The sequence below is a fragment of the Narcine bancroftii genome, chromosome 6, assembly GCF_036971445.1.
Source record: "Narcine bancroftii isolate sNarBan1 chromosome 6, sNarBan1.hap1, whole genome shotgun sequence".
Taxonomy (NCBI): Eukaryota; Metazoa; Chordata; class Chondrichthyes; order Torpediniformes; family Narcinidae; genus Narcine; species Narcine bancroftii.
The window spans coordinates 195,558,069-195,570,923 of record NC_091474.1 but is presented as its reverse complement, the minus strand read 5'-3'; the positions used below and the strand labels follow the sequence as shown (position 1 = coordinate 195,570,923).

General features: G+C 43.4%; 1 protein-coding gene across 10 annotated transcripts in view; it reads right to left on the bottom strand.

Annotated features, from left to right (window-relative positions):
* LOC138736914 (PC3-like endoprotease variant B) overlaps positions 1–12,855 on the bottom strand; it is a 1,109,211-nt gene that overhangs the window by 694,925 nt on the left and 401,431 nt on the right. For all 10 annotated transcript variants that reach the window (XM_069887110.1, XM_069887113.1, XM_069887115.1 and 7 more), the window contains one exon: positions 6,158–6,246. In XM_069887110.1, the coding sequence (XP_069743211.1) occupies positions 6,158–6,246 (89 nt within the window). The remainder of the gene's footprint in view (positions 1–6,157; positions 6,247–12,855) is intronic.

Genomic DNA, 12,855 nt, shown 5'->3' with positions numbered 1-12,855 from the left:
TCTGCTCTTCGCAGTCGTGGACCATCAAGCATACCAGATAATCTGTGGCTGTGAAGGGTACAACGAGGCAATTGCCCTACTGCAACCACATTAAGGAGCCCCAATGAATGCTATGCATGCTCGCTACCAACTGGGCACCCAACGCCAGGGCCATGGTGAGTCAATCGACGATTTCGTAGGGGTCATGCGAAAGCTGGGGTGAGCCTGCGAGTGCCCGGATGTGACTGCAGCGACCTACCAGGAGGAGCTCATCCGCTACAGGCTAGTTGCAGGCTTCTGCTCCCATTTCATAAGGGAGTGACTCCTGGAGAAGGGAATCATGTAGATGGCCCGATCGCTGGAGACAGCCCAAAAGAATGCAGAGGCCTACACGTCTGCCAGGTGTGCAGAATGGGCAACGCCATCTTGGGACTCGGGGTCCCTGACTGCTTCTGCTGCCATCAAGCACATGAGGTGCAACTACTGAGGCCAGGCAAACACCCGTGGAAGTACTTATAGATGACATTTTCCAATTTCTCGCATTTCCCAATTTCAAAACGTCATCTTCACAGAAACGTAAGTGACGATATTCCGAATTACTAGCTTAATCAATCTAATAAACCAAACTCTGTAGATGCAGATTTATGTAACTTTAATTGGTTGATATAAACAGATAAACATAACTTGCATCAAGATTTTCATAACTATGAATAAACAAAGCATTCAGTAATAGTTAATGACATAACGATACAAGATGATAAGAAATGATTAAGACGAATTCAAAGAAATGTATTTAGAACTTTTATCCCCTTCATGGTTCTCTGAAGAATGAAATCAAGCTCCGAATCCGCAAGGATATTATGACTTATGACATTATAGTAACTATGGTAACACTACAAACAATACTTTTCCTTAAAAGGATAGGCACAAACTTACTAAGAAGCAAAAACACAAGGTTTTAACCTTTACAGTGCTGTCCGGCCCATAGCGCAACCTGCTCAAACTGCCAGAGGAAGGGGCACTACGCAAAGGCATACCACTCAAAACTCCACTCTAGCAATGCCGCGTGTAGACTGCAATCTGTGTCACCATCTTGGGCCGACTCACTTCCAGCATCATTTCAGGTAGCCGAGAATTGACGATCTGGAACTGGAGAGCAATGACATGAAATGATGTCACATCCAGCTTCTCTTCTAGATTCCACTGTGTGAGATCCTTGGAGATGGCCATTTTCGCTATCTCCTGGATGGCCATCTTGCTGGAAGCTGTCCCAATGATACAGCAGCAGCAATTTGGACAGTGAACTGATGTTGACATCCGTCGTGTTGGACCAGAGCAGGCCACACCAGCAGGGGTGATCAATGATAGGCATTGAGGTAAACTACCACACCACGGGCTGCCTGTTTGACACAGGAAGCACAGAGAGTTTCATACAAATGGGCATGGCCCAATGTTATTCCCTGACAGTGTCCTCAGCAAAGTGCAAGATAGCACTAGCCTCTACATCCCTCTCTGCAGAAATCCGTGAAAGTTGCACCATCAGCCTGACTGTGAGGGAACAAAATATAAAAACTTCAAATTTGTGGTGATGTCCCACCTCTGCACACCCGGAAAACTGGCTTTACATGATATTTGAGGCAAATGGCCACCTCTATCACTTCCTGTGGGTCCCATTCGGCCTCACGAACAGGGTGTCAGTGTTCCAAAGGGAGATGGATTGCATGGTTCATGACAACAAATTAAAGCTACCTATCCCCATTTGGATAACGTCACCACCTGCGGCCGGAACCAGGAGGAACAGGAAAAGAACCTGCAGAGGCTCCTGACCACTGCTAAATCCCTCAACCTCAAGTACAATAAGAAAAAATGCATGTTTAGCACCAAGCAGTTGATAATTCTGGGGTACATGGTGGAGCATGGAGTCATCACCCCCGACCCCAAGTGCATGCACCCCTTCTGGAACTTCCTCTGCCCCAGAACCCCAAGATTTTAAAAAGGTGCCTGGGGTTCTTCTTATGCTATGCCCAATGTCCTCATTTATGCAGACAAGGCCCAACCCCTGGTGAAAACCACCACCTTTTCCCTGTCAGCAGAGGCCCATAAGGCTTCTGAGGGCATTAAAGATGAAATTGCCAAGGCAACGATGAACTTCAATGATGAATCCGTCCCATTCCGTGGAGAGCGACGCCTCCGACTTTGCCTGGCCGCTACACTGAACCAAGCAGGCAGGTTCAACTGAACCAGTGGCATTTTTCTTCCAAACCCTCCAAGGCCCTGAACTCAGGCACTCCACCATTGAGAAGGAGGCACAGACTATAGTGGAGCCATGCGTCACTGGAGGCAGTATTTGGCTGGTAGACCATAAACCCTGCTGAGAGACCAGAGAGCCATCTCTTTCATATTTAATAATAAACAGCGGGGTAAAATTAGAAATGACAACATCATGAGGTGGCCACCTATAATTATGAGATCTTGAGAGCCATCCGATGCCCTGTCAAGCAGAACCTGCACCAGGGCACATTTAGATTGCCTCCAAGCCCTCCACGATCGCCTCTGCCATCCTGGGGTCACAAGGCTTTACCATTTTGTGAGGGTCCGTAACCTCCCCTATTCAGTAGAGGTGTCAGGGAGCTGATTTGCAATTGCTCGGTCTGGACAGAATGCAAGCTGCATTTTTACTGACTAGAGAGAGCCCGGCTTATCAAGGCCACTCACCCCTTCAAACATCTCAGTATGGACTTCAAGGGGCCCCTCCCATCCATGAATCAGAATGCGTACTTCCTGAATATCATGGACGAGTATTCACGTTTGCCATTCACCATCCCCTGTCTCGACACAACCATATTTACAGTCATTAAAGCACTCTGCACCATCTTCACCCTGTTCAGATACCCCAGTTACATTCACAGTGACTGGGGATCTTCATTCATGAGTGATGAGTTGTGGCAATACTCCATTTCCAAGGGCATAGCCACAAGTAGAACTACCAGCTACAACCCCCCACGGGAGCAGGCAGATGGAAAGGGAGAATGGCACAATCTGGAAGGCAATCCTTTTGGCCCCAAGTCGAAAGGGATGCCCATCTCCTAGAGGCAAGAGGTCTTTCTAGAAGTGCTGCACGCTACCTACTCTGCCCTGTGACTAATGCCACCCAACATGAAAAATTGTTCTCCTTCCCTAGGAGGTCGGCATCATGAACCACGATGCCAGCCTATCTGATGGCCCCAGAGCCAATGCTTCTCCAGAGCTTGTTCGGATCTACAAGGTGGACCTGCTGGTCAAGGAAGTGCACCTCCTGCATGCTCACCCACAGTAAGCTCTGATAAGGACAGGTCGACACAGTGTCCTTCCGGGACTTGGCTCGAGCTGAGGCCCTAGCATGGGAGTTGCCCCTGTCAGCGACCAGTCAGCCCCAGGGACCACCCCAACAAGTGACAAAGTGAACCCACCACCACTTCAGGCTGCCATCCTCCACCTCTACAAACAAGTCCACCACTTCCCTAGGAACTGGTACACACAGACACAGTTCAGCTTTCCAAAACCCAGCCTGCCGAACAAGCCACTGTTCCACAGGAACTGATGTCACAGCCGGTGCTGCAGCGAACACAGTGTCGGATAAAATCACCAGACTGGCTGAACTTATGAACTGTATGGACTACGCGACCAGTGCTTATGGACCACTTCACCCCATCGGGCTTCATTCAAAAAAAGAAGGGGTGAATATGCTGGAACACAGTACTGCAGGCATGACCTTGATGGACTAAGCAGGCTAGCCCACCTTCTGTACCTGTAGGTCCTCCTCGTAAGATCCCTTATAAAGGCTGATAGCCCTAGTCTCCTCCCTCATACCTGCCTTGGATGTGAGCCAGCAGCACGTAGAGGCATGCCAAGGTTTTCTGATTAATAAAGCCTTTGACTGCTTGCTTCATGTCTGTGGTTTGTCATTGATTGTGCTACAGTCATCTCACACTGGGGATAGACTACCTTGATCCCTAATACAATCTCTGGCATTGGCAGATACAGGCATTACAATCAGGCAAATGTAGAATGGGCAATTGCATTCTGGGATAGAAATGACCCAAGTTTTTGCATGAGTGCAGGAACGTGAAGGAAGAAAAAATTAAAATGAAGGTATGAACTTTGCCATGGGAAAGTCTCAGCAGGAGAAAGAGAAAGAGGAAATAAATAGCAATAAATAGCAAGAGTGGACAAATTTTAAGCAGCGTGGGAAAGTTGGTAGTGCTATAGCACACAATTTTTAAAAAGACCATGGGAAAAAGCGATGATAGAACTGGCTTCCAAGAATGCCGTGTGGCAGAGAAACCCTTCCATGAGTGCTCCATGCAGGCAGCCATGCACACAGCCCTTCCTCTGCCGCACAGCATTCTGGGAGGACAGGTCTGCCATCACTTTTTCCCATGGTGTTTATATATTGTGCGCTATAACACTACCAATTTCCCCATGGTGCTTAAATTGTGCACGATAGTGGTACCAACTTTCCCATGATGTTTGAAAATTGTCACCTATTGCTATTTAATTCTTGCACTTTTCTATGGTCCATTATATAGGTTTATATAGGTCGGCACAACAACAGCAGGTGCTGAAGGGCTCATACTGTGCTGTATGAGGCTTAATTATGTGAAAAGTAGGCATGATTAATTTTGTTCAAATATAAGGTCAGAATACTTTGATCAGGTCTTAGGTAGGTTTACCATTACTCGATGCATCATGACATCACTGGTAGAAGGTAAAATGGTCCTAACCCAGGGGATGGCTCCTTTCTGTGTCCCACTTAAGAGAGGTCAAGTGTGAACAGCAAAAATGCCATTCCTATCCTGGGACAGTGAATGGCTGATTTAGTGGGATGCAAGTGTAAAAGGGTCTTTTGATAAAAAGTTCAACTAAACAAACATATTAAGACCATTTGAAAGGAAGAAAGAGAGTGACCAAGGTGGAAGAATTTCGGGGAAGGGGGACTGGAGAAATTTCCGAAGTGAGGGGCAAAGCGATGGATTCTAAAACTGAGACATTGCATGAGGGTCAAAGCAGAAATAAAATGTTGCAAAGGTTAAAATTTTAAAATAAAAACAGAAAATGTTTGAAATTTTAAGCAACCCAGAGAGTGACTGTCGGAAAAGAAAAATAAAGTAAATATTTCAGATCAAAGGTCTTTAAATGGAACAGTATGAGGAGGCAATATTGGTGCACAACACTAACAGAATAGTGACCAAGATTGGAGCCGTACCACTTCAGGACATTAAACAGAATACCAAGATATTGTACTGTTTAGTTTATTTTCTGGGATGGGAAGGGAGACCATGGTGATGTCTCTTAAATGCTGTGCAGAATTTTGCCCCAGGTCAGATGCACCAAAGCACAAATCCAAGTAGCAAACATATCTTTTGTTTGAAATTCCATTCAACTGAAGTCAACAGAGAGGAACTTGGGAATTAAAATGCATTATATTGTGTGCTTGGTGCATGAGGTCAAGGATGAATCACTATGCTTGGAGGTCTTTCTCAAATTTAGTGGTGGGAAATTTCTGCTCAATCCATGTTGAATGTGGAAGAAGTAACATTAGAAATCTGTGACAATGAGTGGGCTAGCAAGTTGATGATGAGATAAATCCGATTTGCAGATTCTGACACATTGCCTTCAAATGGAGCAGCAGGTAGAATGGAAATAAGGGAATGCTAATACTCAATTCTCGTGGGAACTGACAGGAAATGGTGCATGGAGTTGAAAGAGGAGGTATCGCAGGTGATATCTCAATTTGACTTGATAATTAGGAATGGAAACCAGCAAGATCATTTCCAATCAAGCCGAACGACGGAGAGGGTTGGAGTTGTCACTTTGCATTGAAGGTTGCAGATAGACAGAAAAGAATGAGCAATAGATGATAACAATATTGCAAAAGGAGAACAATACATGCAACTGTATGTATATTCTATCTTGTGAATCCAGATTGAAATATTGCCTTTTAATCATTCCCAGATTGTCATAAAATTAACTATTTTCCTAATTTGCTATAGATTTCTGCAACTGTAGCATATGAAAATTGTGCATTACACATTTTGTATACTGTTTCATTAACATGTTTTAAAATGAGAAAATGTGACAACTGAATATATGTTCATTAACCGTTTAATTTTGCTACGTATTGGGTTTAAACACTTACCCCCAACCCTTGTATTGTAGGCGATGCCAACACCACAAAAGGAATTGTTGGCCTCCATTGCAATCTCACTGGCACACCGAGTACCATGTCTGTGAAACAGGAAAGGATGTTTACTGAAGAGGCAAGTTATGGTCATCATGTTTTTCAAAGTTTAAAATTAAGTGGGCAATTCATCTTTCATATAGTTGTGTACATAAACAATGAAGTAATACACAGTAAAACCCTCAGTATCTGGCATCTATGGGGATTGGCAGATGCTGGATAAATGTATTTTCCAGTCGCTTGAGATAGTGTGTTGTATAATTGGCGAACTAATGGTGAGGCACGCCAATTTTAAACTTACATTTTTTTTACCTAGTTATTCTGTGTGATTTTTTTTGCTGGTTGCTTGAGGCTGCCAATTGTGTGAAATCCGGATAGCAGGTGTTTAACTGCATACCTTTACGTTATTCATTTTTTCTTCATTTAACTGAATCACCATTACCATGACTCAGGTAGTTTCTTATTTCCCCATTTGATGGTTAATGTGTTCCTTAAACTGGATAAGTATGTTAAAACAAATATAGGCAATTGATGTTACTGCAGATCTTATATGTTTGTTTAGGAATAATAAATACACATAATGTGGACACACTTTCTTATATGGTCACTGTGCTTTCTTCCGGTCCACAATGTAGTAAAACTGTGGCAGCAGGTGTAATACACAAACATACTGAAGTTCAGCAGTTCTCTCAGAAAGCATAGGAAGTAAAAGATGGTCAATGTTTCAAACCTGGGCCCTTCGTCAGGAAAGCCTGAAACATCAGGCCCTTTCAGGTGGTCCAAATGCCCCTCTCCCCCACTGTGTAAAGCCACAAATTATCCCCCACTTGCAGCTAAATACTTAGTTGAATGTGCCCTTAGCATCTCCTAGGCGCCGAAGCCAACTCTCCTTGTGGAGAGATAATCGGCAGATAGCTGGGCTCCGCCGACGCACCTGAATGTGCAGCTGCTTAGAGGCGGGCTGATGATTCAATCAGCTTGTGACCCAATTCCCTGCTGCCTGACAGCCCCCCACCCAGCTATCTGACAGCCCCCCACCTCACTGGGGAGGGGAGGTTGGTGGGGACCATCAGGACAGGGGCTGCCGGTGAGGGCCGTCAAGGCAGGGGCAGCCAGCATAGGATGTCGGAGGTGGGGGCAGGCCAGTGCAAACTGTGAGAGCCTGGCTGGCCACTCCAGCATGTCACTGGGCATTTTGGTCTTTGGGGCCACTCTCTGAAGCTCAAAATGCAGCATAACAATGGTGGTCTTTCCTACTCATAATCCCCCATGCAGATGGAACTGTTCTGGAAAACACACAGCGGTTCCACCTGCGTGGGGATTATGGGTAGGGAAGATGGCTGTTGTTATACTGCATATTTATGATGGGTGGCACTGCGGCACCAGTTGCCTCCCCTCCATCAAATCTGGAGGGCGTTATGAGGCCTCTGGATGTGAATGGGATGCTGGAGCAGATTTTTAGGACTGCTGCCTGAAAGGTGAGTTCTTAGTTTCCAATCCACTCCTGTTGCCAGCCTCAAGGCAGAGGGTTCACCCAAATGGCCTACTAATTGCCTTTAACTTCCTATAGATGCTACATGTAATGCTGAGTTTCTCCAGCATTTTTTATGCATGGCACTCAATCCCAGCATCTGCAGATGTTGTTTAATGCTCTATGGCAACAGGTGGGCTGATATGGGGGCTGCAGCTCACATTAAGATAAATTTGTATTGCCAAATTAATACAAAGATCTTACAGGGTGGAGGAAATAAATGAGATTAATGAATATACACATGCAAATACAGAGTTAAAATTGGGACGTGAGAAAGCTCTTCAAAGGACAGAAAGTGGAAGTTTGTGGGGAGGGTGCTCCAGTGAATAAGGTGATAGAGGAATCTAACATGAAGCACACAGAGTGGGCATGATTTTAAGTGGTTGTCTATGGTGGTGAAAGGGTGTGAGGTTTTGGATGAGTGGGTGGCAACAAGGGTGATGAATCAGAATCTGAATTTTTTGTCATGAACAAAATTTGTTGTTTTGCAGTAGCATCACAGGGCAAATATTGCTATAAATTACTTAAAAAAATAAAGTGCAATTAAGGGAAAGTGAGGTCGTGTCTGTGGTACATGATGGGGATGGGTGGGAGTTGTAGTTATAGGACAGAGGATATTGAAGAAGCAGGATGTCTAAATCCAGAAAGGAATTTTTAAAAAAAATCCATTTCAAGAATGGAAAGCCACAGTGGAAATAAAGAAACCCACTGAATTTTGGGGAAATCTGAAATAAAAACAGAACAGATTATACATACCTGGACAGCAGACATCAGGAAAGAAATAAAGAGGATTCAAGTCAATGGTCTTGTGAGTCTGGCAAGGTGAACATTGGTGAATTGTATATTTTAATGGAAATGAGGCAGTAGCAGTCAATGCTGCAGAGTTATCAAGGAAGCTCGATAAAAGATAAGATCTGGTGTTTTAAACTGGTCAGTATATCAAAGTGAACAGAAAGGCTTTATATGTCTGGATGACCATTGACAATTGTGGTGTAGTGAGAGTTACAGATATAAAGGGTTCATTCACATTTAGAAACACAGAAAATCTGCAGCACAATACAGACCCTTCAGCCCACAAAGTTATGCTGAAACATGTCTCAACCTTAGAAATTACTAGGTTGACCCTTTGCCCTCTATTTTTCTAAGCTCCATGTTCCTATCCAAGTCTCTTAAAAAAAACTTTATCATATCCACCTCCACCACAGTTGCTGGCAGCCCATTCCACGCATTCACCACTCCTTGTTTAAAAAACCTACCCCTGACATCTCCTCTGTACCTACAACCCAGCACCTTAAATCTGTGACCTCTTGTGGCAATTATTTCAGCCCTGGGAAAAAGCCTCTGACTATCCACATACGCAATGCCTTTCAACATCTTATAGACCTTTATCAGGTCACCTCTTATTGAGAAAAGGCCAAGTTCACTCAACCTGTTTGCATAAACCATGCTCCCTAATCCAGGCACATCCTTGTAAATCTCCCTTTCTATGGCTTCCACATCCTTCCGGTAGTGAGGCGACCAGAACTGAGCACAGAACTCCAAGTGGGGTCCGACCAGCATCCTATATAGCTGCAACATTACCTCTTGGCTTCTAAATTAAATTCCATGATTAATGAAGGCCAATACACCATAGGCCTTCTTAACCACAAAGTCAAACTGCACAGCTGCTTTGAGCGTCCTATGAACTTGATCCTCCACACTGCCAAGAGTCTTATCATTGATACTATATTCTGCCATCCTATTTGACCTACCAAAATGATCCACTTCACACGTATCTGGGTTAAACTCTATCTGCCACTTCTCATCCCAGTTTTGCATCCTATCACTGTCCCACTGTAACCTCTGACAGGCCTCCATACTATCCACAACACCTTTGTGTCATCAGCAAACTTACTATTGCATCCCTCCACTTCCTCATCCAAGTTATTTATAAAAATCATGAAGAATCAGGATCCCAGAACAGATCCCTGAGGAAGATCATTGGTTAACCCATCCATAACCACTTTTTGCCTTCTGTGGGCAAGCCAGTTCTGGATCCACAAAGCAATGTCCCCTTGGATCTCATGCCTCCTTACTTTCCCAATAAGCCTTGCTTGGGGTACCTTATCAAATGCCTTGCTGAAATCCAGATACACTACACCTACTGCTCTTCCTTCATCCATGTGTTGAGTCATATTCTCAAAAAATTCAATCAGGCTATTCATATGTTTGAGTTCTTGGACAACACATGGATGAAGGAAAAGAATCTTTAATTTAAAATTGTTGTAAACTGCACCATGAGGCATGCCCTGAGGCTGCAAGTCTCCATTATAGATCTTGCATGCTCTGTGTCAGCCCTCTGCTGACAGCCAAGTCTAATCAAACAGTAACTATAATCAAGGCCTTGCTAGTGGCCATGCAAACATGATCACTTTCATTATATCTCCCTTTCTTAAAACAAAAGTAGCTTATTTTTAACTAACATGTTTTCTTTGTATAACTATGCAATTTTAACTTTAACATCAGGAACTTACATTTTCATTATTATCAACATTGTTAACTTTTTTTAAACTTGTTTTGTATGTTCACATTTACATACACTAAGACTTGAAGAGCGAATAAGATAGCACTATTTCATTCCATAACAGGAGTCTTTAAATTTGCTCAGTGAGTCTCTTAGGAGGATTCATGTGTCTTGACGATCTCCTGATTGATTGTCCTTGAATCTGAGTTGTTGCCTCAGATGCTGTCTTCTCAGCTGTGTATTCAGGTTGTTCAACAGTATCCGTCTTTCCATCTACTGTGTCTGGTCCCATTTGAAGATCACGATGATTTCTTCGCAGAACAGCATCTTCATCTGTCTGATGGTGTATGGTCTTGGTTGGATTTCACTAAGGACAGTTCCCTTCTAAGTTCATAAGTTCATTTTGTCTTTTACCCTTACTTGGTCACCAGTGTGGAGTTTTGGCAGGTTTTTGTTCCTCTATCAAAGTAATACTTTTACTTTTCTTTGTTGTTCTTTGCATTTCTTCACTTTCTCCCCCTCTTTTGTTTTTAGGAGGTTCTCCTGAATGGGTAGGTTTGTTCTTAGCCTACGTCCCGTAAGGAGTTATACTGGTGACATACCACCCTCGAGCGGTGTTGTCCAGTATACTAGAATGCTCTGGTAGAAGTCTGTATTGATTTTTCCACTAGACCATTGGACTGTGAAAAATGAGCACTTGACGTGGTATGTACAAAATCCCACTCTTTGGCAAACTGTCGGAACTTTAAATTGTAAAACTGGGGTCCATTATCTGTGATGACCTCACTTGCCATGCCATGTCCGGAGAATATGGCTTTCATACCTGTTATAACAGCATCTGCAGTAGTGGTGTTCAGTTTACACACCTCTGTATACAGGAAGTAATAGCCTGTGACAACAAGATAGTCCTTCTCTTGACATTTGAATAGGTCAGCGCCCTCCTTCTGGTAAGGTCTGTATGGTGCTGAGTGTGTCTTTAGTGGTTCTGCAGGATCACTTGCTTGATACTTCCAGCATATTGTACAGTTTGACATTTCATTTTTTATACCATTGTTGATTCTTGGTCAGTACATCACCTCTCATGCTCTTTTCTTATACTTTTAAATTCTGAGATGTCCTCTGTGGATCCTTTAGCATCTAATTAAATTTTGGGATAAGGATTTTGCTTCCTTTGTAGATGATGTCTTCAACCATTGATAGTTCTGCCTTTCAATTCCAAATCTCTGCAATGTCAGGTGAACAGTCCTGCTTCATGTTGGGCCATCCATCCAAGATGTTTTTTTTCTCAGTTGTCTCAGTGTTTCATCTTTGTTTGTCTCTGGCTTTATGAACTCAATTTTTGCATCTGATATGGGCTGTGCACTTGTGATCATGTCCACGAAGGCATTCTCGTCTTCATCCATTTTGGAATTTGCGGGTTCTCTGGTGTCAACAGCTCTAGACAATGTTTTGGCTGTGTACCTTAGCTTACCCAGAGTGTACGCGACATTCAGTGCATAGCGTTGCAGCCTAATCATCATTCTTTGTATTCTAAGTGGACATTTATTTAATGGCTTTTGGAACAATGCAATCAAGAGCTTATGGTCGGTTTCTACACTGATTGCTTGTCCTCACACAAACTGACAAAATCTTTCACAGGTGTATGTGATGCTGAGCAGCTCCTTTTCAATATGAGGTTATCACATCACTTCTGTCATTGAGCGTGATGTATACGCAATGGGTTGCCAGTCATCATAGTTTTGCAGAAGAACTGCACCGAGCCCACTATGTGATGCATCTGATGATATCTTCATGGGTCTCGCTGGGTCGCAAAACCTCAGAAATGGTTCCTCTGTGAGCAGTTTCTTTAGTTCGCTCAATGACTTTTTATGCTCACATCCCACTCCCATTCAATGTTCTTTTCTTTAAGTCTTCTCAATGGAGCCATTTTTTTTGAGAGGTTAGATATAAATTTACCCATATAGTTGACCATTCCATTAAACCTCTGTACATCCTTTTTGTGTTTTGTGGCCTTGGCTTGTTTCCAATGGTGAACACTTTTCTGGGATCTGGTCTGATGCCCTCACTACCAATAATATCTCCTACAAATGTTTGTTGAGTCATCCAGAGCTGGCATTTCTCTCTATTCAGCTTCTGAATACAAAGTGTTGCTTCCAGACTTTCCTTAGTCTTTCATCATGCTCCATTCTTGCAGTTCCCAATGTCATCCAGTGAGGTATTAACTCCATCCAGGTGCTCATAGACCATATGGATAGATTTGTGATACACTTCAGGAGCTAAGGCAATTCTGAATGGTAACCTTAGGAATCTGTATCTGCCAAATGGCTATTGAATGTGCACAGTCTTGAACTTGCTTCATCCAATTTTAACTGCCAAAATCCTGATGAGGTATCGAGCTTGCTGAAAAAAACTTTGCATTTGCAAACTGTGAGATGATTTCTTCATGCATCAGATGTTTAAAGTGTTCTGTCTTTATTGCTCTGTTTAGATCGCTTGGATCCAGGCAAATTCTAAGCTTTCCAATCATTTTGTCCACAACGACAAGTGAATTCACCACCTCCATTGGCTCATCTATCTTCTGAATCACATTCAGGCTTTCCATCCTGTCCAACTCTTTGTTTA